The sequence below is a fragment of the Carassius carassius genome, chromosome 6 (assembly GCF_963082965.1).
Source record: "Carassius carassius chromosome 6, fCarCar2.1, whole genome shotgun sequence".
NCBI lineage: Eukaryota > Metazoa > Chordata > Actinopteri > Cypriniformes > Cyprinidae > Carassius > Carassius carassius.
This window is the reverse complement of record NC_081760.1, coordinates 26335250-26362616: the sequence shown is the minus strand read 5'-3', so window position 1 is coordinate 26362616 and position 27367 is coordinate 26335250. Positions and strand designations below refer to the sequence as shown.

The following is a 27367-nucleotide window of genomic DNA, read 5'->3' as shown; positions in this document are numbered from 1 at the left end:
ACTTCAGCCAAAACTGAAAATTTGTTGCAAATTTACTCACTCTCATGTCATTCAAGATGTAGATCATTTTGTTTCTAAATCAGAACAAATTTTGAGAAATTTAGCATTACGTCACTCACTAATGTTACTAAATCTTACTATTGCTATTCTGATGAATAATGGAACTTGGATGGCCCATGGGTGAGTACATTTCTAACAATTTTGACTTTTAAGGCAAACTATTCCTGTGTCTCCACTCACTTTAGCAGAATCTGTGATATTGTCCCAAAAGGGTGAGGGGAACTCTAAACGCCCCACTAGGATCTGATCAAATAGGTCCTCCTGGAGGTTATTCTCACTACAAAAACAAATGCCAAGCACACAGACAATAAAATATATATTTAATGTTACAAACAATACATACAAAACATGAGCAATATGAACAATTTGAGACTAAATATCACATTTTAAACACTGTAGATTATTAACATGAAGGACTGCGCAGTCACTATCTTGTGGTACAGTACCTGCGGAAAGGTGGAAAGCCACATAGGAGGATGTAGGTAATTACACCAGCAGCCCATACGTCCACTTTCAGCCCATATCTGCGGAGATGCCCAGACAGAAAGACACAGTCAATAACATTCAGCCCCAGTATTTTAAAGGCTATTAATCACAGCTATGCATGCGTCCATATCAATATCACTTTAGAAAAATAAAAAAAAAACAATTATAAATAAATATAATAAAAGATAAAAAAAATTCTGATATGAAAACAAAACAATCAGTGATTCTTACCCCGACTCTGCTATGATTTCTGGGGCAACATATGTAGGTGTTCCGCAAACAGTGTAAAGCGGCCCTTCAACCACTGTGGCCAAGCCAAAATCACCCAACTTTAATGACTTTATACCATTAGGGTACTCACACACCTATGACACACAAATTGATTATTTTTATCCACCCAGATTTATGTTTTTTTTTGTTTTCTTCACAGTTTTTTTTTTATTATTTTTATTTCTGTACTGCTGTGTATGTGTTAAAGATGTGTGAACTAAAGTATTTTCAGATTTATTGTCTTGGTGGAGAATGTGTAGGTGTATATACCTGTACAGTATATTGTATATTTAATGTCTCTTTTGAGGATAGGTTTGTCTGCGTATATAAGCGTACCAGCAGATTCTCAGGTTTGATGTCACGATGGACGATACACATTCTGTGCAGATATTTGAGAGCTGCCGCCAGGTTCAATACCATGACACCAGCATCTCTTTCAGTATATTTTGTCGAGGAGGTGATTGAATCAAACAGATCTCCACCCTGAAACACACAGATGGCAATACAAATAACAAAAAATCCCTGTATTTTGTAAAAAACACATTTTCACCCAGAGGTAAAATGTTTTGGTCTTTATATGGGAGTTTGAGTTTGATCAATAATCAATAAGTTTGATCAATATCGAAAAATTCAGATTTTAACATAGATATTCAGGAATTACCATTATTACACATTATATTCCATAAAAATTACATAATAATATACACTATGATATATACTGTTTATTGTATTTTTAACCAATTAAATGTAGCGTTGTTAAGCATTAATTATAAAATATCTTACATATGCCAATGGTAGTTTGAATGGTAGTGTCTGATATAAAAACTAAATAAATATCAAATAATATATAAAAAAAGTTTCAGAAGCAGGGTGTGCAATGTTGAGAAATGTATAGACTGTATCAGATTGTATAAGAAGTGGCTAACAAACCTTCACAGCAACAGTACCTTCACAAGCTCCATGACTAGATAGAGCTCAGTGGGCGTATCCACCTCCTCAATCAGCATGATTATATTAGGATGCTTAACTCGCCTCAACACTGCCACCTCACTCTCGATCAGGTGCTCCTGTGTGTTCAAAGCATGTGTCACAACAAATTCCCAACCATAAAGCAACTCTGAGCATTCATTTGCCTTTAGCTGCCTAGGCATAAATCTGAATGAATTCCTGAGGTTTGCTCTTGCAGGAAACCAGAAAAACAGGAAATGAACTTCCTTGGTTAAAACACAGACTGAAATTAGATTATGAGACATTTTCCACCAATATAACTGCTGTTTACATATCATTCATACATGGCCAAAAGAATGTGAACACCCATTCTGAATTATGGGTCTAGCTATTTCAGTAATTCTAGTGAAAAGGACTCAAAATTTAGCAGCTTACAATGACATTACAACTTTATTTCAACAGTTTGGGGAGAAACCTTACCATTCTAACCTCAGTAGATAAAGGGAGATCCATAAAGAAATGATTTAATGAGTTTGGTATAGAAGAGCTTGACTGGTCTGTACAAAATCCCTTAATGCTATTGAACACCTTTAAGATCAATTGGGTCTCGTTTGTTGGTCAGCTTTTCTCCCATGACTTGCAAAAACTGCAGCATGCTGGGTTAATGGAAGTACATAAAATATAATCTAATCAGCCATATTAAATGGACAAATTTTTTTGCTGACCACTAAGACGTAAATCATTTGGATTGCAATAACCCAACCTTACAGGCAGTGCTCAAAACTCATAAACACCAATAATTGCATCGTTATAAGGACAAAAATATATGTATTATCAATAAAAACAATGCAAAATACAGTTTCATGGCTGGTAAGGAATATTCATAACTGGTATTTTCTCAATTCACTCTCTACGTTGGGTGGTGTCGCAAAAAGGCCAACTCACTTTGCCTCTGCATTTGTTTTTATCGATGATCTTCAGTGCAAACTCCTTTCCAGTGGATCTGTTGAAAGAAAGAAACAGAAAAATAGACTTTGTTTCACGGAGGTTAATGAAGGTCTGTTTTGAGTGCATTCAGAGCCTCAGGTATCTATTTATGAGCTGGATGTCCTTTTTATGCACAAGAGATCTTCCTTTGTACATTCTAGCCTAAAAACACAAACAGGAAAACTGAATCTAGATGTGGACAGTATTATTTATGTATTTTAATCAGAGATCACGACAATAACAAACTTAGAAGAGAGAACAAACAAAATACAGCACAATTTTATTAACCCCCGAAGAGCTATTTTATGTTTTTCTGACAGAACAAAACAACAACAAAAAAAACACATTTTAAATTATTATAACTTGTCATTTTCTTACCGTTCGACACACTCCTTTACCACAGCAAAGTTCCCATCACCTATAACTTTGCCAATTTTGTACTTGTCCAAAATAGTGGAAGCAGTAATGTTCCTGTTTCCATTAACTAAAGGGAACAAACCAATACATTAAACATATCAGACTGAAAGAACATCATTTTTTACCATATGACCAAAAATGTTTTCAAGGTGAAAAGTCATGGGTGTAGGGATGTTTTGTAAAAAAAAAACAAATAACAGATTAGCCCCAACTTCCTCATCCAGCAAATCAAACTTGGTCAGAGCACTAGGCAGACAAATAGCCGAAGGTCATTCTGACTCATGCCCTGCTGAGCAGGGATGTTTGCACAGTGTGTGAAAGGGGTGGAGTGCCTGAGCAAATGTGGCACAGAGTGGCATGTGTCAGCACTTTCACCGCCAAACCTTGTCTGGCCTCTGAAATGCCCTTTGGGGACTTCTGGCTTGAAACATACTAAGATCCAAGGTGAGTGAGGGCACGACAGTGATTCATAGCAGGTGGACATTCACCTTCAGGGCTCACACTGTTGTTGTGTTGTGGGGGAGTCTCAGAGGAGCCGTTCACATTGGTTGCAGAGGAGTGATGTGCTGGAATCTGCAAACAGAGACTAAATAAATCACAAAGAGCTAAAACAGAGCTAGAAAGCACCATAGATATTTTACTTGCATACAATAGTGATAGGGCTGGGCAATATAACTCAAAAAGTATGAGTGATTTTTGTTTTCCAAACATCAAATGTAGCCAAGCATATAAAAAAATATTTTTAAGTAAGTTAAAGTTTTCAAGGCATGGCCATAACCATCATAGAATTGATCAATAGGTCAAGGCATGTTTTCAGCAACGTTTTTCACAATGAAACAGTGCAGAATGAAAAAAGGCAACAATATTACAATGGCTTCTGAAAATTTAGCTTTGTCATCACAGGAATGAATAACATTTAAAAATATATTATTTTAAATTGCAATCATTTTTTACTATATTTCTGAACAAATAAATACAGTCTTGGTTAGCATAAGAGATTTCTTTGAGAAACGTAAAAAAAAAAAAAAAAAACCTTCTGAATTATAAAGTTTCACTGACCATAAGTCTCCAGTGAACATTTCCTAAGCGATAATGCTATGTATTATTTGAATCAGAGTTTGATGAAATTATTTAGATTAATTTCTGTTTCATAAAAGATCATAAAAGTTCATTTGCCCGAAACAGGTGAAGCTGTATGAATGTGCTTTGACTATGAATAGTCATTATTGATAAAAGTGCACATTTACCACCTTCCTGATTCACAAATCCATATTCCTGACAAGTGAACACCTGTTATTAAATGCATTAAAGGTTAAACTACAAATAGTAATTAGGGGTGTCCCCGACTAAGGGTTTTCATAGTCAAATCTGAATTTTCGAATCTTGCCGATAGTCGACGGATAGTTGAATCATATGTTTGGGGGGCGATGCAAAATACATTAACAAGAGTCAAGTCAGACATTCGACTAACATAATCAATGATGTTAACACACAGGGAAAATGTGTAATGAACACCTTGCAGATATAAACAAGGTAAATAATGTTTTATGTTTTGATGAACAGATAGCTAACACTTAACATCGGCGTAACCATAACAATTAACTATTTTATTTTTATTTTTTTACAATAGTGCTCTCATTATAATGTTAGCCTAAAACGTTAGCAGTTAATGTTCTGCATTTCTGTTTTGAGCAGCTGACACTGAGTATCATCCTTAGTGAAATAAATGGTTGATGAGGAGACAAAGAGAACTGTCTGGAAGAAAAACTCTGGCTGTCACACTGTCTCACTTTGAAAAACACACTGAAAAACACACTGTCTCACTTTCACCCATTTATCTTAACATCCTTCATGCTTAATACTATATTCTCAGTCATGACTGCACCCTACTCTGTTTCATCCTACTCACATCACATCTCATTCACATCCTCCCCCTCTCACGTTCACCCCATCCAGCTTTTTGCTTTCTGGGTTTCTAACATATTATTTTGCACTCAATGACAGATTTCTTGTTGTGGGCAAATGTGGACAATCAGTCCTAATATCAGAAAAAAAAACTCTGTGACTCTGGCTGGAAAAAAAATGGAGCTAGTCTTAAAATATTTTAAATGGTCTGACAATCGGTATGGTTAAAATGCCTGCAAGTTATCTTTATTAAGCAGCCAAATAAGACTCAAACCGAAGTGACAGTGACATGTGAGAGAACACTAAGTAAGCCAATGGAGACAAATACTGGCAGCACCCTGGTTAAAGCTGGTGTGATAGAGGCCACAGGATTCCTCTAGTTACACAAGTAACAGTTGGGTATTACAAGCTGTATTGAAGGATTCAAATACTCCAGTGGATTGGAAGTTGAAATATACTGTTGTTAAAGTGACTGATACAATCATTTGTGTAAGATCCCAACTAAAAACGTGAATACCCAGAAGGAACTGCAGCTAATTTGAACAGTGCTACAGAAGGCAGAGTTTCATAATACCTGTACAGAGAGACGGAGGGGGACTCCCATCCGCTTGTTGCAACTAAACTAAAGGCAAGTGGGAAGATATTTATGTAACCACAACATTGGTGCGTTTAGTCTAAAATTAGCTTGAAATTTCAGGAACAATGTGCAAAGAACCAGCCTCACAGGCAACTCACCATCAAACCACTTATTCAGCCATATTTCAAGAGCACAATAATGGTAGAATACTATGAATAATTTGGCAAAGGCTGTTTCACAAGGTCATAAAGTTTTTGCAGCTTTTAAACAGTCTTATACAGCTTTTTACACTTAATATAATGCAATACAATTTTTACTTAAACAACATTTAACTTTGTCTCAGATTTTTATCTAAGACATCATAGTAGATTTCCCTAGGAACAATTAAAAAATAAAAAGACAAAGCAATTTATGCCATATGAGAGATTAAATTAATATGCATGACACCGGCCAAATAAATCTTAGCATAATGCGTAATGTCAAGCTCTCTTCTGAGAAGCTAAGTCATCCTTGTGAGATTCCCAAGGAAGTGGATCTCTCTCTCTCTCTCTCTCTCTCTCTCTCTCTCTCTCTCTCTCTCTCTCTCTCAAAAAAAATAAAAATAAAAATAAAAAAACACAAACAAACAAACAAAAACAACAACAACTGAGATCTCATTTGGGATTTTTCTACAAATTGACTTAGTATGTGCCAAACAACTCTCTATTCACTATTAAATCTAACAATAAATCATCTAAAAATGAATGAAAGTGTCCTGTTGTCATGCAATTTATCCTTGTGCTTTTAGGAAGCTTTAAAGATAGCACCGGTACAAAGAAGAAGCTTACTGTATGATAGACAGGTCAGTTAAGCAGATTAACAGCAGGAGTTCTCGAGGCTATGATCATACTTGACTTTGACCTTTGCTTTAATTACAGATCTGTAGTCAGACTCTAAGAATAGGAGTGATCAGACCTATCAGAGCAGATTTTCTGTTACAAGTGCTGTTGAAGACTTCTATGTCCTTACTAGATAATGTTGAAACAATACTGATACTAAATGACCCCTATATAGACAACTACTGAATGCTCTCAAATATTCAATATTGCAATTTTTATTTCAGAAATTGCCCAAACCGAAACACCCCAATATTATCATATTAGTATATTAGCTACCAGAGATATCACTGACATGTCATTCATGTTACCATTTAACAAACAACAAAGAGATAACAAGGTAAACGCTTGAATATACAGTATCATCAAAATTATATGAAAACTTTACACAGCAGAAAAAAATACATAATTTCTCATTCAAAATAATTTTTCCTGAACCGTATAATTTTTTTTCTTAAGTATAGGAAAAAGTTAAAAAGTGTCATCATTCCAACCTGAAGAAATGCAGGGGCGTTACAACGGCTGCTTTAACTTGTTGTGAGGCAATCATTTTAATTAATCGTGTGTGAGAGTGATTCAGTCATCCTGAAACCCAATCTTATTTTTGAATTGATGAAGAAATAATCTATTCTAAAACTCTGATTCTAAAAACTGATTAGAGGAAACATGTTGCAATGTCAACGGGTTTACCTTGAAGTTACGCATGCTGCGGGGGCTGGTAGGAGAGGAACTGGAGGCTTTTGCAGATTTGGGGGTAGTGATTTGGCTGTTCGGCACTCCATTTACTGAGGATTGTGACAAGAAGAGGAAGGGAAACAGAGAACAGAGAAAAACACATCGTCACACAGTGTTACTTCTTACACTGCTTATTTAATGATACACATGCATTGTCTTGGACATCATCAGTATTAGTGCTGAATACATTTCAGTCTGTTTCAAGAGGATGTGACATGTGATTCCAAATATCATTTACAATGTCAAATTTCATTACTTTTCATTTTTAGCAAACCTGTATGACTTACTTTCTTCTGCAGACAACAAAAAGACAAACAAAAGGCTTAGCTTGTTTCCAAACGATGAGTCTATATGACTTGCCAGTCTACTAAAATCATATAATTCTTCCCAATCATTGTAGCAGTCAAATTATATTTGTGCAATTTTAATGTATGATTATATACAGTCATAAGCAGTGTTGGGGATAATGCATAACAAGTAATGTAAATTTGGTAATCAGATTACAAGTAACTAGTAAAGTAACGCATTACTTTTAAATTTACAACAAAATATCTGAGTTACGTTTTCAAATAAGTACGGCAAGTTACTTTGTTTTCCCATTTATTCCTGTCTCCGTGTTGAGAGAAATTGGGAGTGAGATGCAGAGGCAGAGGTACTTCCTTCTGCCTGAGGCTTATTCTTTCACTTTTGGTGTGAAAGAGCCTCTACAGTTGCCAAAAAATATATTTTGGGGTTTCTGTTATTAAAAGCAAATAAGCAAGCATTCCCCAGAAGACAAAAAGTAATGCAAAAGTAACATAATGCATTATTTTCCATAAAAAGTAATAAAGTAATGCAATTAGTTACCTTTTTATTGAGTATATTACTTTACATTACTTTCAAAAGTAACGTTCCCTAACACTGGACATAAGTGAATTTAAAGGAGGTTTGAGAGCTATGCTGGAGGGAAATAACAACTTAAATTCTGATTTTCCTCACACACATAGTGTACAGTACATAACTGCAGTCTTCATCTTATGTTAATGTACTTATTCTCAACCAAGGGTGCCAGAGTCAAAACAAGCTTTAATTAAGGTTTCCAAGGTTCAGAAAGCTATGTGTTATCAAGCATCAAACACTGTTTTTAATAGATCATGTCACCCAGATACATACAGGAGTAGAAGAATTAAAAAAAACAATGCACATTATTGGAGCGCATCCCAAGTGCGTCAGAATCCACAGGGAGCAGGGATTTGTAGAGAAGCTGTTCTTGGCATTTCCTGCTGAGGTTGTCGATAGAAGCATGAGCAGATTTCTCTCCAGGCATGCAAGAGAGCCTTAACAGTTCACGGGCACAGGAATTTGGGGTGTGTGTACTGCATTAGCCAGTCTAAGCAGAAAGCAGATGAGGATGCCTGAATTAAGTATACACATCCAATTGGTATGTCAGATAGATTAGAGTGTGTGCATGCCAGGGTTCGGGGCAGTGGCCAGTGAGGGAGTTTTAAATAGCACTCTAGTCTAGCTGATGGATTTAGACAGGCCATGATGTAGAGCTATTAGCATGATTGAATGGCGCACTGTAGGGTTAGAGGTCACATGCAGCTCATTCCAAAGATGAATGTCCTTTAGGTAAATTCTACATCATTTGGGGAAGATCCTCTCAAGATGCTCAAGAATTTCATAGGGCTGTCAGATTCTCTAGTTGTCAGCTCCTAAGCTAGTCTTGGTCGTGGTAAAGGCATCAGGAACTAACATATTTTACTTATTTTACTTTTATATTCTACTTTTTTTACATATCAATGCTTATTCTGTATTTAGTTTGGCAGGGGCGCTGTTAAGCTGTGGTCATACTGGCAAAATTCCATGGACAAAAAAATCCAATTGACTTATCAATAGACTAGCGATGTATTTAACACAGCTTACACAAAAGTAACTTTCAAAGCAAGCAAATTACTGTTAGTCAACTCTGTGAATCCACTTGAAGCAGCTGTGAAATCTGCATGAATAAATCTTTCGCGTCATGTAAAATTTCAGATCGCAAGAACTCTTACTGAAATGGCCAGATTTTGCCGAACCATGCTACACGTGACCACACCTTTATTCAGTTAACATGTGAAGAGGTTAGCCAATCCTAACAGAAGTCATTTACCTTTAGAAGTCTAAATATTTTGTTAAAACAAAGGGTTAAAGAGTTCCTGTGACTCAGTGGTAGAGCACTGCGTTAGCAGCGCAAAAGGTCATGGGTTCAATTCTTGAAACAATTTTTTGTTTCAAAAAACCTTGACAAATCCTTACTTGGTGATTTGACTGGAGACTGACTATTTGCAGAGAAGTGTCCTGCTGTTCTTCTCACTGTTTAACAAAGAACAGAACATTTCAGAAAGGAGTGGGAGAAGGGAGATGACAGGAAGAGACGTGAATCGCAGTTGTAAAGGATTGTTACATTTTTTAAACAAAGGTTTATGTGGTAACAGGATTGTGTGGTTTGTGTCCATGTTGCATGTAACTAGTGGTGGTGCATTGTTTCCTCACCAGATCCAGGGGATTTGCTGCGGCGGGTGGGTCCTGGACTTTTACTACCAGAGTATCTCACAGGGGGAGCAGAACGAGAAGAATAGGACGACTTGAGGACCTCACATTCTGGACACAGAGATAATATAAAAAATCAGCAAGGCATGCACGTGTCTCATAATGTGTCATGATGAAGTAAAATTAGGAGCAGTTATTGTCATTACTCATTCCAAATATATATATATATATATATATATATATATATATATATTATTTTTATTTTTTTCTGGTTGACTTATTGTTTACTACATTTCAAAAGTTTAGAGATAAAAAAAAACATGTTTTTGAAAGAAGTCTCTCTTTTATTCTCACCAAAGCTACAGTTAAGCATGAGCCACCATCATTATTGACCCTTTTTTGGAAACAAACACACAGACAAGACTAATATACAGTCGATACAAGTTAGTAAGTGAATGGGATTATTTCCAAATTCACGTGTGCCAAGACTGTGAAGCTTTCTGCAAAGGCGTAATCAAATTGTCTACTCAAGGCCTATAAGAGCAGACCATCTTTCTAATGAGAGCAATGTGTGCAGAACTTCAGTAAGGATTGACTCATATTCTACAGCAGCTACTGGGCCCGATCTGTCCTATCTACGGCACTTGCTAATGACACCGAGCAGTGATAAATTAGCTGATGAGTACCAGATTGTCAAGTGATGAAGATAAAACAAGCCTGATGCCATTATTAAAATGCCATTACTGCCCAGCTAATCAGTTTCATGGAGCTTAATTTAAGCATTTAACAGCAGAATCTGAAAGAGAGTGTGTAATGAGTTCTTTAGTTACAGAAGATTTAGATTTGTGGTGGGTTTGCATTTTAAGGACACTCCACTTCTGCTGCGAACAGAAAAGGTTGAGGAGTAAATACTTGCAGACACAAACTTACCGTGTCTTTATATTTTTGGAAAACTCCTACTTAACCTAAGTGGGGCAGCAAAGAAGAACTAGGACAAAATGCCAAGCAGATGAACTAAATTCACACAGCTATGAATCAAGTTATCAAGTGTGTGTGTGTGTGTGGTAAATGCTACAAGATCTGGAGGCATTTCAGCAAATCAGGATGAAAATTATTGTTAATAAAAGTTTTTATTTAGAACTTCACAGCCACAGAACACCTTCACTTCCCCACCTGTATTACCACATTCACTAGTAGATAAATACAAACTACACACTGAACAATGTGAGGAACCTGCATAAGAGGCCTTGAAGGGGGTCATGAACTTTTTGAATTATTTAATATGTTGTCTGAGGTGTTGTCTATTTTTTTACATTCAAAAACCACCAAAAACCATTGCTTTTTAATCTCAGTCTCTCTGCTACTCCAGCGTCGACCCGTGTCTTATCTACAAAGGAAACAGCAGTGAAATGAGGCGAACAAATGCTCAATGTTTTACTCACGTGAGCTGAAACGTCATTAAAAATAAAGTTCAACCACGCATTCCTAATATTTGAATCTGAAGGAAGGTTATGCAGCGACTGTGTTTTCAGTTATGAAACTTACAAGATATTCTTTTGGTACGATCATCTCTTATATATCTAAATCTCAAGTTGATTTCTCAATTCATGACCCCTTTAAAATTGCCAACAGGTCTATTAATGTCAACCTGCTTTAAGTAGATTAGATCAGTGATTATAAAAAGTAGTGTCCTAAAGTTGTCACAATCCTTACTTTCTCTCTGTATTTTATATACTGTATATTTTTTTTAAATATGAATTGACAGCTTATTGTTATGCTGAAAACTGCTTTATTTTATCAGGGACATGTTCTTTTATTTGGAATTTTAAAAAAATATTTATATTATTAGAGTTTAGTATCAGAGACATTGGGTTGAAATGAAGTTAGTGTTTAGCTGAGCCTACCGGTTATAAAGGCTGTGGAAGCCTTACCACTGTGATCCAACACAAAATCGTCCTGCGCATAACGGTACTTCTCAGGGCCACATGCGATGAATACATCATCGTCCCCGAAAAGGTCTTGCAAACATATAATCTGGACAGAGAGAGGAAGGGGTGGAGGAAGAGGAAAAGAGAGAAACACTGTTTGAGAAAAGAATGGAAGTACCTGTAACCATGTGACTGCAACAGCCAACTGACGGACTGATAAAGCATGTAGCAGCTCACATACGGCACTGCAGAATATCCAGATCCAGTTTGAAATACCAATAGCTAGACTCAGACTGAGGATAGTTTGCAAATTTATTTGCACAAATGGATTTAAACTAGGGCTGGTAAGCGATTAAAATTTTAAATTTTAAGCTTCAAGCTTGTTTGACTTGAAGTGGATCATCACCATCAGACCGACATGACTGACCTGACCAACACCGACATGTGACATCAAAGTACCGCAAGAGCTTTAGAGAGCATACAGCTATTTGAGTGTAAAAACATTTAAAAGCATTTATTGTTTGAAATGTATTATAAAATTGACAGTTTGAAAGTTGAGACTTTGGACATGTTCATACTAGACAGGTTTGATTGGATTAAAGCGAACTTTGGTGTGATTGCTATGATATGCAATTAATTTGAATAAGTGTGACCAGTACCATCCAAGCCTTGTTGCACATGAAACAAGCAGATAACTGCCTTTTTAAGTTCACTTCCAAACAAACTCTGGTGCAGTTTGATTGAAATTTGAACAGAACACAAACCAAAGACAATCAAAGACAAATCGAAGACAAGATGCAGTACAAAATACCCAACAATACCTGTTTTTTCTTACCAAAGGAGCTACAGTTTGTTACCCATTACAATTCGATTTACTGACAAAGTCAAAATGAGCCTTCTATTAAGCGCTAATTGAAAATCATGTTTTAGTCTTCAATTTCGGCCCTCCAAACTATTTAGTCTGTAACAAAAAATAAAAAAAAATGTTGGCCAAATAATTGGGGATGGTGCAATTTTAGTGCATCACTACTTTTTGATAAATGTATCAACTCAGCATTCAGGATGAGTAATATACAGAGCGTCTCTAGGAATACTAAAAGGAAACATTTTGAGAGCACATGCAAACACACCCACATACACTCGCAACTGCAGTGGGCAAAGAATGATGTCCGGATTTCAGCCCACTCCTCGACTCATGAAGGTGGGCAGCAGGAAACAGATGGTCCCAATGTGGAGCTCCATCAAACACACACACACAAACACACTTCTACATGGAATTGAGAGAAAGATCAGACAGATGGAGAGGAACACAGCCCCCTCTTCCCCTTCATGAGCCTGACACTATACAGAGAAAGACACAAAAGGCCAAGAGAGAATTGTTCCAAGATCACTCTTGTACTTTATTAACAGGATGCTAATGATAATGAGTGATTCAACAGCCTCTCATGGCAATGAGGACTTTAAATATCATAAAGCACACATAAAAAGACGGTGTAACACAACTGAGCTCAAGCATTTCAGTCTCTTTGTGCTTGTGTTTAGATTTTTTATCATATTCGCATTATAATCTAACTGATTAGGCAGTCATAATACTCTTATTATTCATTTTAAAATCACAAATTAAGCACATTTTTAAAGTAACACCCTCAAATCGTTCTCTCTAAATCACATACAAATCTGTACTGTAAGGAATCCACATGGCCAGCCTGTGGGTTGGATCAGTATTCCCATCATTCAGCAGATCAGAGGAGCATATGGGCCCAGTTGTTGGCCTGAGCACAGTAACAGACTAAAGCCACACTGGGAGACTATTACACATGCCTGACACTATTCAGCTGATATCTTGGTTCTGTAATATAAAGTACAGTCTGGAATGGAGCCAAATATGTTTTGGTAAATTGACTGATGGAAAACAGAAGATACATATTTTTGTCAACCGAAGTTCAAGTGCACATATATGCTGTCAGAAAAAAAAGAGCAAAAATAGGACATTTAGGGGTACAACAGCTTGTCACTAAGCACCAGTTCTCAACCGGGGTCCTTGGCTCGCTTACAAGATGGCTTAAAATTATTTTAAATGACAAAACAAGCTTAAACAGCTAAAACGCAGTGTGAGATTACATTACATTTTTAATTTAATTCGTTCCTTCTGCATTAAATCTTTCTCACAGTCTTGGGATACCTGGATAAATGAGGGATTTCTAGACCTGGAAAAGTCATGGAAATCCTAAAAAGGGGAGCAACTGGGGGTTCAGTGCCTTGCTCAAGATTGAGGGTGGAAGAGAGCGCTGTTCATTCACTCCCCCCCACCTACAACTCCTGCCAGCACCGAGACCTTCAAGTTGCTAGTCCAACTCTCAAACCATTAGGCCACAGCTGCCCTTTATTTATTAATAAATAAATAAAAAATAAATAAATAAAAGTGTAAACCCTTAATAATATTTAGTTATTGAAACTTCTTTTAATATACTACCATACCCAGTTTCTGTAAAGTTTGTAGAAGTACCATGTCATAGGGGCCTTTCAGCAAGTTCCAAGTTTGTATCAATTTTGTAAGATGGCAAAAAATGACATGGACAGCATGAAAAATACTGCAATGTGTAGATTTAAACTGATAAAACCATGTTGATTCTGGTTACCAGTATAAATTTCCAAGCTCTCACCCTCAGTGCTCACCCTCCTGTCATTCCAAACCTGTCTAAATTTCTTTCTCCTGTTGAACAAAAAAGCATTGTGTACCTTAAATAGAACATATTTTGAAGAACCTGGGTAACTAAACAGTTTCTGTTCCCTGTTGACTATGGAAGTCAATGGAGACCATCAACTGGTTACACTCTTTAAATCTCTTAAATGTCCTTCTTTTATGGTCCAGGGAAGAAAGTCAGTCATACAGGTTTGTAATGACAGGAGGGCGAAGGTGAAGTAGAGATGGTTGCTTGCAGAAGTTGTGCATGCTGGTGTTTTGTTGCCAAATATCTCACGGGCATCTGCAATGCATAGGCTTCTCTCAGATGCAGAAGGTCTCCCTCATTTCACTGACTGAGCCACCAGGAATGTCCCAGTGCACATGATGGCAAGTACATGCTTCATGTTCACGAATACTAGAATAAACAAAACGAGGCATGATGCATATGCAAAAAACATTTACCACATGTTGCTTTGTTTTTACTTTCTCAATATTTTGGAAGGTTTTGAGTATTTGACGCAGCTGCTAGGTGGTTAGGTTAGTTGTTAGATCTATGAAGTGGCTGTATTACTATAATCAACATTACAAATTCTAAGTAAATTAAAAGTCTTTTACTTGTTTTATTTTAAGTTTCTTACAAGGTGTTCATTAAGACTTGTATTATTAAGCTCCTCTAAGCCTTAAAGTACAGGCCTGTGCTTCGAGACCCGACAGGATACTGAGACTAATAACAGCCCTGCTTTATTTGGATGACAATAATGCAGGGTGTATAAGAGCAGCATTGCTCTACACTGTGTCAAGACAGAAATAACGAAAGGATTAAGAAATAGAAAGCATATAAATGGGATGGGGGAGGAGTTTTATTCTCAAAATTGCCGTTTTGGGTTCTTATTTGACCAGAGATCCAATGCAGAGTACATGAATGTCAACAAAGAGGAAAAGACAATGGAAGATCATAGTATTAGCCAAATTGACTTGAAGGGGGAAAAACAGAACAGCACATAGCTCCAGCAGTGATTACTGCTAATGTGCTGTTAGCTTGGCTGTTTCTTGCAGGCAAAATTGATTACTCAGAGGCTTTGAATGAGCTGGACCCTTCTAGGCTTGTCAACCATTAGCTACTAAAGAAGAGGAAGGGCAGTTAAGGAAAGAGGTTTTCCTCAAATCAGCCATTAATAATGAATGCTGTTAAAGGCGGTGTTGACAAATGGGCCTTTCACAGAGAAAATCCAGTTATGATATTATATTTAATGGGACACTTCTGCTGCCAAGTCAAGTGGGTTTGAAATAAATCAAAAATAAAGTAAAAAGTGCAAAAAATCATGGAGTTTCATAAGTCTACAATATTGTACAAATACTATAGCAGGAAGAGACACATAACAGACTAAAGTAATGTTTGTTTTTATATACTATGCAATTCTTTATACTACTGTTTAAAATGTTGTGCTCTGCACAATTTCTCTAAAAGACTTGAACACTTTTATTCAGCAAGGATGCAATAAATTGACTGAAAGTGACAGTCAAGACATTTATAATGTTACTTAACTTTCTTTTTTTATATAAATGCTGTTCTTATGAATTTTGAATTAAAAACTTGAAAAATGCATCCTAGTTTTCAACTGTTTTCAACATTGATAATTATAAGAAATATTTATTGAGCACTACATTGGATATTAGAATGATCTCTGAAGGATCATTTGCCTTTGAAGACTGGAGAAATGGTTGCTGAAAATACAGCTTTGCATCACAGGAACAAATTGCATGTTAAAATATAGATAAGTAGAAAACAGTTCATTTAAAATGTAATAATATTTCACAATATTCTTGTTTTTACTGTATTTTTGTTCAAATAATTGCAGACTTGGCGATTATAAGAGATTCAAAAACTGTTAAAAAAAATCTTACATGCCCCAAATCTTTGAAAACCATGTAATTTAGATGTTACCACATAAAGTAATTTATTTATTTATTTATTATTATTATTTTTTTAATTTTTACAATAGAACTAAAGCAGCTCCTACAGCGTAAACCGCACAGGACAGAAGAATAAAGGCAGTCTCAGAAGCCGGTCATCAAAAGTCTAATTGATGAGAACAAGCAATGAACAGGACATCAGTTTTCATTTATCACTGTGATGAGATGAGCTGTCAAACCACAGTAACATCAGCACCAGGCTCCCCACGCTAAATCTGCTGTGTGGGATTGAGTCAATCAAAGGGCTTATCTGCTCTACAGTACTTAATATTTGAATTTTAAGAAAAAAAAAAAAGTTTTAATATTCATGCTATTATTTAAATTGTGAACCTGAATAATCTTAGCAGAAATCATGGTGCCAGCCAAATTTGTGCTTGAGCAGATTTACAATTTGCTCACAGCATTCATTATAAGATTAGAAACATTAATAAACAATATTCTGTTTCTGTGATGCAGGAATCCTGGAAGATTCTTAAAGCAGGGATTATATTTGGTGCCTTGCATTATTATTATTATTATTATTATTATTATTATTTCCATAAACGTATGAATGACAGGAATTGGTCAATGTTTATGAATGTATAGAAACAAAAAATTAAAAAGTTAACGCTGCTATTTGCTTTAACATCAGACAGAAATGTATTTGTACCAATTTACAAGATGCCAAAAAAAGGAAAAGAAAAGAAATGGACAGCATGAAAATAAAATGCGTGGCCCATTATTAAAACAACAAAAACAGCCTATACCAGTGTAGATGTATACAGCTAAATCCATTTTATTGCTGGTTGCCAGTATACTTTTAACTGACCGGTATGCTGGTCTAAATGTTATAACCAACTTGTGCCAATAACAATTTTTCAGAATTCAAGAGGAACATAAATAATTTATATTCTGCTTCTGAGAAATCAGGGATCCTGAAACAGGATCAGCATTATCATTTCCTAACAGCATTTTTTTAAGGTTCAGCTGGTTCATGTTTCTTAAAAATAGCATTATATTTTATGCTTTGCATTATTTATTTAAAGGGGTGGTTGACCGAATTATTTTTTTTTTTTTTCTAGGCTTGATTGTGCTTATGGGGTTCAGTCTAAAATGTGTTAATGCTTTGATAAAAATATAAAAACAGAAACGTATTATTTTTCACATAATTTACCTTTATTCCACACCGCTCTGTCCCTTCTCTGAGAAATACGCTGATAATTTCTGATAATCAGAAATAGGCGATGGGCTCTGATTGGTTAGGTAGCCCAGTGTGTTGTGATTGGCTAAACGCCTCTAGTACATGTCTGAACATCCCGCCCCTCACCTCAACAGCATCGTTAATATGGTTTATCAGTTTGAGCCCGATTGAGAAGCAGAGGATATTATTAAAGAGGATCGTGCAGAACCTGTGCAAGCACGGCTTTTAATGCCAGGCCTATGTTTTTTGTTTGTTGTTGTCTCATACTTTTAGATACGCTGTTATTTGTAAATGCTATTGCTTATGTTAGCTTTTCATTTATGGTTTTATCCTGATTAAAGCTTTAATAAAGTATGTATGTACTTTATAATAAAGTACGTATGTACTTTTAATAAAGTACGTATGTAAGTATGTTTAATATCATAGCTATGTGAAAATAAGTTTATAATTGGAACAGTTTATTGTTGGAGCTGAGCTGGATGAGAGAGAGACAGAATGAAAGAACAGCTGCCTTACAACATTGATTCTGAAATTTGTGAATCCGTTAGAAGACAGAATCGCGAGTCATATATGAATAGATTTTTACATGCACCTATAGTTTTCTCTTCCTCTTCTCTAAAGCAGCGCATCATGGCCTCGTCCCTTTTACTGTCTTTTCCCGAGGGCAAGGTTTATCTGGGTTTGTTATATCATGAACCCGTGAAGTAACTTTGGGAACTAGTAGTAGGAAGTAAATAGTCCCTACGAGCCATTTTTGTAAGCAATAAATTGCCAGAATTTGACAAGATGTATATCTCCGTTTGCATTGAACTTTCAGCTTCGTAACTTTGCAGATACTGTTTATGCTCAAACAGCAACGTTACACAGCAACGTTACACACTAACTAACGTTAAAAAAGTGAAATCGCAATCAACCAAAAAGTGAAAGGAATTGGTGAATTTGCTGGGACGTGTAGAAACAAAAAATGAAAAATGACAATAAACAGGAAACTGATAACGGTGAAAAATGGGGCACGTGGAAATGCTTTTCTGCACCCGTGGACTCACTTGATAAAGACTCCAGACGGGGCAGACAAAAACAAAAGATTGCACTGAGATCACACAGTAACCCCAGCTGACTCCACTGACATGTTTCTGGGTGTGTGCCAGCCCAGTCTCCTAGTGATGCCTGATGGGACTGGCAGGCCAGTCAGACAAGTCATAGACACGAGGCACTTTCTATTTTGCCTGCTACTTGCATGAAGCATCCACACAGACGGTTTGTTATATTACAGTAATGTTGCATTTGCAGATGGTAGTTGTCACGGAGCAAACCCGTGATCATGAATGGACTGTATGTAGGTACACCATATCAAACACACAAACATGTGCAGCATTAACACAGTCTGTTTACTGACACTGATATCCTGGATATTCAGACTGCAGTGTTGTGAATGTGCAATGTTTGTGCAATGCTTGAATGTATTGTGTATAATGTGTTTTAGATATTTAAGGGTACAATGTGTATTTGTTTGTTATGTGTAGTGGATATGTACAACGTGTTTGGGTATCATTAGCCGCTAACATTGTTCATTCATCTTTATAGAGAACTACAACACAAATATGTTTGATTTGAAAACTTTATTGAAAATTGTGTAACACATTATTACATATCTAACTTACCTGCTTGGAAAACACCTGTGACCAAACCTGTATTAAGCAGAGTATTTAAACATGGTGGACATGCTGCTGTGTAATTTAATTATAGATGTTGTTTAATATGCATTAGGTGGTTGGAAGTACATATGTTAGAAAGTAAAACTTACCTGTAGAATGGTACATTCCAGGGTGTGACCTAGACTATAAATGGCTGCCAGAAAGCATGGTGTAGGAGGGTCAGGTTGGTTGTGTGAAGTGGAAGCAAACCCATAGAACTTGTTCCAGAAAGTTTGTTAACCAAACGATATAACTGCTGTTGTGGCTACCTTTCCACAAAAACTTGTAAATATTTATGTTATTTTTTATATAGTTTTTTTTTTCTTTTTTTGTTTTTGCCGTTGGATTTGCACTGTCTTCACAATAAATTCACCTTAATTGGGATTTCCTGTCGCATTGGTCTTATTATGCCTCTGATCGCGAGGGCGATCACTAACAGTAGTTTATATTAATTAGAAGAATAATTGTTATCTTCATGATACTTTGACCTCAATTACTCTTTAATCCTGATCTGCCCTTAAATAAAGTGAAGCAAATAATGTTCAGGTCCTCATGTGCCTCAGAGCCACCGCAGGATGCATCACATTTTTATATTGCAAGAAAGAAACTAACCTAAACTTGTTTCATCTAACAATTAATTTAATTTGAAATGCAAACCCTTTAGATGTTACAACTACGGTGTGTGCTAAACGTAAGACAAAGTGCTCGAGGAGGATATTGATCAAAATGAGTTTACTGGATGACGACGGAGAATACAGACTATACACAACGCCACATTAACTTCACAATAGGTTAAGATACAAATACATTAAGTTACATTCACATTCAGATGCACATTCAATCACGGACCAAGAAGAACTAAACAGACAGGGTATTTAAACATCCAGGAGGTAATGAGGGAACTGGAGACTGGAGGTGGGGAATAATCAATTAACAAAACAAGAACAGGAAGACCAAATAAGGAAACGGAAAGTTCATAAACTTAACATTAGAGAGGGTAAATCCTATCAGATTTCCTTATTCCTGTTCTGACTGTGAGGTAAAACTAATATGGGTAAGAGATTAAGATATCTAAAGAAACTCTAGCAGACAGAGTATTGTTACAAAGTGTCCTATTTACTGCTGAGTTGATGATCTAATGTGATTTAAAGGACTTGAAGAAATGTGGTCTGAAGTCTGTTATCTCTATTATCAGATTGTATCAGAGCTTAGTTTCTTGTTCACATTATTTTGTCATATAAACATAAAATGCTGTACAGCTTTTAATATGCTAATATGCATTAAGTAAGGTCTATTACCATGTCATTGGTTGCACTTATCAGCTAATCACAAAGCACACGGCTGGGAGAAGACGTAATGCATCTAACATCTAGGTTAATACATCAAAACTGGTAAGTTTTATTGACTTATTACTAATTTGGCAACTCCTGCCAAATAAAATGCAGCTTCTTTCTCTCCATCTGCTTCTGTGATGTAAAACCAAGCAAAGCTCTTTAGGGGAAAAACGAAAGGAAAAAAAAGAGCGATTGTCATTCATGGAGTTGGACGTTAAGAAGCGTATCTGACTGAGAGAGTCTTGTGTTTGCTAGTACAGATCCGCTAGCCCCCCTAAACGCGGCTCACACCTGCCAGCTGCACTTGAAATCCTCCAGCCTTTAGGGTCTATTACAGCAGAGTTGGATGGAGTCATAGTGGGGTGTCTACACCTCAGCATCCACACCCCCACCTGCCGGGAATAAGGCTCGGGAGCAGATTGCGTCCAGTGGCTATCATGTTAACATGCATGTTACCACTAAATATTCACAATTTAGCATTTGATTTGGGTGGGGGGGGGGGGGGGCTTTCTTTGATTTCAAGGCCTTAAAAAAAAAAAAAAAGCTTTTTAACAATAATATTGATAGTTTTTTGCTTATAATGGATAAGGCCATCTTAATTTTAGATGCATGCAGCCTATCGGTGTTGCAAATTGCAAGCATTACGCTTATTAATGTAGATTAATATAGCTTTTATATAACAATATAGAATTAAATATAAACACACTACCATTCAAATTATTTTTAAGAAATCATTATTTTAATTCCGCAAGAATGCATTAAATTGATTAAAAGAAGAGTAAAGGCATTCATAATGTTACAAACGATTTCTATCTTCTATTAGAATGATTTCTGAAGGATCATGTGACTGAATGGCTGCTGAAAATTCACCCTTGCCATCAAAGGAATAAATTACATTTTAAAACACATTAAAACAGTTATTTTATTTCACTTTGGCAAAATAAATGCAGCCTTGGTGAGAATAAGAGACTTGTTTAAAAAAAAATACTCACAGGCCCCAAACTTTTAAAAAGGTAGTGTAAATAAATATAATATATACATGCACTAAAAATGCATCCCAGCCAATATAACCCTGCTCAACATAGGCTCTTGGGCTTCATTTCTCTGGAAGATAGTAGCAATATAGTCAGAAACAGCTAGAGACACTACTGTATATACCCTCTGCAGCAGGGGATGTCCTTTTCATCTTTTTTGCTTGCAGCTGTGCATTGAGGACATGCCACTACAAACTCTTCACAGTCCTACTGAGGGCGTACCAACTGCAATCAAATATGACATGCAGTGATGCCTTGCTCAAAACAACCAAAAAAGCTCTGAAGTAAACTCAGTTACAAAGCAAATTCTGTCTTTTGCAAGTGTACAGAGTAAGCAGCTTAAATGTAAGAAAAGTTTCATCTAAGTCAGTCTGATGGATTAGCATTTTGACTGCATTTTGTTCTAGTTGGATATTTCTTGGAACCTTGTTATTGGTGTCTGCAAATACAAAGTTCCAGTCCGAATAATATTTTCTTTCTCATCCCATTTCTTATACCTCAGCTGTAAAGAGATTCATCAAAGACGTTAATCTTACTACACGGCAAAGAAAAGACACAGTGAGAGTACCCCAGCACTGAACTATTTGCCGATGCCTCACGATTGTTAAGGTGAGCACACAAGATAAACTGTAGAGAAATGCACGAGTGGACCAATTTTTGTACAGTACACTGTTTCTGCTACATTCATTCTGCCGTGTCGGGCCTGCAGTAGAGCATATTCTAAGACCCTTCGGGGCCCCATGACTACTTTTAACCATTCGAGGCAGAAATAAGATCTGTAAGATAAGTAAAAACATAACAAAGATGCTAATAACCTGGAATTAAAAGCTGTGACTTAAAAAAAATAAAAATTATATATATTTCATTTATTTTGTCTTGACTTCTTCATCTTGCAATCTAAAAGTAAAAATCCCATTTGCTGGTGTTAAGATTCATAAAATTTCTCCTCAATAAAAAGTATTTCTGAAATGTCTTAAAAACATTGGTATAACTGCCGTGCTATCCCATTATATATTTGTAATGCTTATCGGTGACAAACCATGCTATCTGTGTGTGTGCCAGGACCTACTCCCACTGAGCCACTCACAGACATCAGGATTCCCTGTGCTGCAGGGTAGATGACATGTTCTACTCAATCATAGACAGCATTAGAGCCTACATGTATTAGTGGTAAACTGCCATTAGCTGCTCAATCTCAGCTACATGAAGTCAATGAATAATGTAAAGCACTTTGGGCTAAAAATCCATTTCACAGGTTGAGACGGTCTAACATGTGTTTAAATGTTTTTTTTTTCAAATGAAGTCTACTTTGGACATTCCAAACTTTCTAAGATTTAATAATAATAATAATAATAGCAATCATTAAAGGCTCGATGGGAATTAGTTGCAAAGCTGTGTTGCTAACCAGTTTTGCCATTGTTGTATTTGCAAAGGTAAGAGTGCAACCAGACTTAAATGCAAGGAATAAGTAAGATTATAAGAGTGGAAGGCAACCCTCTACACACTGTAATATTGTTGGTCATTCAGTGTTTCTGTAAAAAGGGGGAGAAACTACAATAATAATAATATGAATATGAATTCTAATACTAATAACAATATAAAACACACTAAAGATTAACGTAAATATTGAATATTAATCACATTGTTGTTCACCCCAAATGATTTACTGAAATCAAAATAGGGACGATAATAGGTGAGCACCAGCCTATAAGATTGCAATTTGCACATAAATCGTGCACCTTCACACTAGAATTTACGTAAAAAATACAGCCACACTGCTCATCCATTGAGATGAACTGAAAAATAATACAAGAAGTCAGTCCGAGTGTTCGGTGAGTAAAAAAAATTCTGTCCTAAACTTAGTCTTAGCCTACAACTCACACACTGGCATGTAAAATCTAAGAATTTATTAGCCAGTGGCTAATGTTAGACATCATTTAGTCAACCAGAATAAAAGAATTTGTTGCATATGCGACCGATTTACTCTACTACATTGTAGAGGGTTGAATAATATTGATAGTTTTTTGCTTATAATGGATAAGGCCATCTTAATTTTAGATGCATGCAGCCTATCGGTGTTGCAAATTGCAAGCATTAAGCTTATTAATGTAGATTAATATAGCTTTTATATAACAATATAGAATTAAATATAAACACACTACCATTCAAATTATTTTTAAGAAATCATTATTTTAATTCCGCAAGAATGCATTAAATTGATTAAAAGAAGAGTAAAAGCATTCATAATGTTACAAACGATTTCTATCTTCTATTAGAATGATTTCTGAAGGATCATGTGACTGAATGGCTGCTGAAAATTCACCCTTGCCATCAAAGGAATAAATTACATTTTAAAACACATTAAAACAGTTATTTTATTTCACTTTGGCAAAATAAATGCAGCCTTGGTGAGAATAAGAGACTTGTTTAAAAAAAATACTCACAGGCCCCAAACTTTTAAAAAGGTAGTGTAAATAAATATAATATATACATGCACTAAAAATGCATCCCAGCCAATATAACCCTGCTCAACATAGGCTCTTGGGCTTCATTTCTCTGGAAGATAGTAGCAATATAGTCAGAAACAGCTAGAGACACTACTGTATATACCCTCTGCAGCAGGGGATGTCCTTTTCATCTTTTTTGCTTGCAGCTGTGCATTGAGGACATGCCACTACAAACTCTTCACAGTCCTACTGAGGGCGTACCAACTGCAATCAAATATGACATGCAGTGATGCCTTGCTCAAAACAACCAAAAAAGCTCTGAAGTAAACTCAGTTACAAAGCAAATTCTGTCTTTTGAAAGTGTACAGAGTAAGCAGCTTAAATGTAAGAAAAGTTTCATCTAAGTCAGTCTGATGGATTAGCATTTTGACTGCATTTTGTTCTAGTTGGATATTTCTTGGAACCAGAATAAAAGAATTTGTTGCATATGCGACCGATTTACTCTACTACATTGTAGAGGGTTGGGAAGGTATCAAATATAGATGTGAATATCTTTACCATAGCAATAATAACTTAGCATGTGACTAAAAAGCAGTATGTAAATATTGAAATGAAAAGGGCCAAAAACAGAGCCTTTCACAAGGTTGTATTTATTAGGTCACAGGGTCTCAAAATGACAATATTTCTTCCACCAATATCACACACTCATATAACAGAGAATGAAGTGACTCGTTTCAGCCACTTTCTCATTTAAATCCAGCCAAAGACATTACAATAATAATTCTACATTCACCTTTGTCAGGCAATTCTTGGAGGCAGTTTTGCATAATTAAGGCAGATTAAGCCGGGACAGACTTCAGATATGTGAATGGGTTCCCTCACTAAATTCCAAAAAGATTCACGGTGTTCGATAGGCAGCCTGGAGCTTTCTATATACAATTCACTACTGCTGTGCCAAATCCCTGATAACATCATCAACCCGTCAGCTGCACATCCCATCAAGCGTGTACCCTAGCTTTTTGGATGAGAACAGAAAGGGATAATTCCCCTGCCCCCAAAAGATTTCTGCATGAAAATCCTTCAAAATGTATATTTTGTTCCAAAGAAACAATATTCATTTGCTGAAATTCCACATTTAGATTTTTAGGAAACAAAGGATACATTGTCTCAAAAACTTAAAAGAAGAGAAAACAAACACAGAGGAGCACACAGACAGGACATGAAATGCTACATGTACAGATGAAAAGAGAAGGAAAAAACTGTGGGACACACTCTGTCTCTGCTGGAAAGACCATGGCTGAATGATCAGTGTCCATGTCATTACCAGAATACAAAGGTCAGTTGTGCTTTCTGCCAGTCCTCTATATTATACTGTGTCAAACAATTCCAATATAATGTGTTCACGTCTATTTTTTTTCAAAGACTACTGTAAATAACCAAAGTATTTTGATGACTTCTAGTGAAGTATTTCATTTACTAAGATGAATGGAAATATCAATAAATGATGTGAAGCTGCAACAGAATTAAACACATTCATTTACTTGACACTTTGCTTTTCTTATAATGGACTATAGATTGGTTTAACCACATAATATTGTTTTAGTGTTCTAATAACCACAGAGCTGGCTAAAGACAAGCCCAGTCTGGATTTCCCATCTGGACTGGTTAAAGCACGTTCAGAATTAAAGAAGGTGGTCATTACCAACTCCTGATGTAAAATTATGCACTATCTATATGACAACAGCTCAGATCATTATTTGAGAGTCCCTTGAGGGTAGCATCATTGAAGTGTTCACATTTAGTAAAGGTGATAAAATATTAAAGTGTGGCCTCATTTTTTTCCCAGGACAATGCTCTGTTGGTGCATCCAAGGATAAAGGAGAAATACAGTAAGTATAGGAAGCTACCTCTAAAAAACAGATGAAATGGACTTTACTTGCAATTAAATTTAAAAAAATCCATTGCATAAATAAGTCATGAAAATATTGTTTTTAGACGTTTTAATTAAAACAAAACACCTAAATGTCAAAAACTGAAAAACAATTCATGGCAAGACTTGTGGGTGCTTGAGGCAAATTTGTTCCCTATGAGGAAAGATACTGTCACATGAAATGCAGTCTTCAACTTTTATTGGTCAATTGGACTGACATTTTGAATATTGTTGATCGCTAGTTTTTTTTACAGCCACTCATCTATAATATAAGAAATGCAGTTAGCCACAGACTCTTTGTAGACTGAAAGTTTATAGAGTCTTCAACATGGGGATAAAAAGTTATAGCTGTTCAAATTAAAGATGTAGTAATGACACTATTCCAAAATAAAGGTAATAGGCATGTGCTGGTTTCCTATGATATCCAGGCAATGCCAGAGCATAAATAACTCAGACAAAATTCAGATTAATGATCCTGTTTGAAACCATAGGGGCCATTCCAACCCACTGTGGGCTTTGGCTAATATCTTTATTTAAATAATTGTATTAAATTACTCTTTAGATCTATCACTTACTTGTTTGCCTTCCAGAGTATAGAGTCTTTTCACAGCCCCAGAATCCAGTTTAATGGCGTCAGTGATGTCTGTGAGCACCTGCTCAAAGGAGTGCACAGTCTTCTTATTCAAGAGGATCCGGACAGCTTTACGGGGTTTGACGCCACTCCTGATGACCGTCACCAACTTGGGTTTGATGAAGTCTTTACTTTCTTGTTCTCTTAGCTCATTCTTTGAGGTGGTAAGAGATGGCAGTGAGCGGGATGTGCCCGTCTTCACATTGACTGACCAGTTGGGATTGATGTTCTTGGTATAGTCCACTTTACGGTAGGGTTCACTGGAAGCACACACATAGCTTTCACCTGCCAAGGGCAACAAGGAGAATAAGATGAATTGAATTGTTTTGTTCAAATTGCTTCAAAATGCAGATATAGGTTTTCAGTCATGAATAAAGTGCCACCTTACTGAAAACCTAAATCATTAATTTATTTCCAAATGCATTTTTGACATCATGTTTGGAAGTAAGAGGTGATTTGGATATTTATGAAGCAGACATTTAAATAATGTAATGAATACAGTCTATTTTTACTTGATTAAATATTAACTAAAAGTTATAAAAATAGAACCTTAATTCTATTATTCTTTTAATTAATTAAAAAAACGGTGCACAGCGGGCAAATGCATTTACAGGAACCCTCTGGCAGTCTGGTTTTAAGGGTTACAGCAATGAAAGGTATGCACTATAACACCAAAAGTGTGAAACAGACACACTATACTATAAAGTTCACTATAAAGTTTCATTTGGTAATAATAACTGACTATATATTACTTGGCC

General features: G+C 36.0%; 1 protein-coding gene across 1 annotated transcript in view; it reads right to left on the bottom strand.

The window, feature by feature from the left end:
• The window catches only part of LOC132142550 (serine/threonine-protein kinase DCLK2-like), a 43299-nt gene that overhangs the window by 9676 nt on the left and 6256 nt on the right, over positions 1 to 27367 (bottom strand). The window contains 13 exon segments of the mRNA XM_059552503.1: positions 241 to 337; positions 507 to 584; positions 778 to 911; positions 1153 to 1299; positions 1764 to 1883; positions 2710 to 2767; positions 3130 to 3235; positions 3657 to 3741; positions 7216 to 7310; positions 9538 to 9594; positions 9775 to 9882; positions 11703 to 11805; positions 26554 to 26894. Of these exon segments, the coding sequence (XP_059408486.1) occupies positions 241 to 337; positions 507 to 584; positions 778 to 911; positions 1153 to 1299; positions 1764 to 1883; positions 2710 to 2767; positions 3130 to 3235; positions 3657 to 3741; positions 7216 to 7310; positions 9538 to 9594; positions 9775 to 9882; positions 11703 to 11805; positions 26554 to 26894 (1529 nt within the window).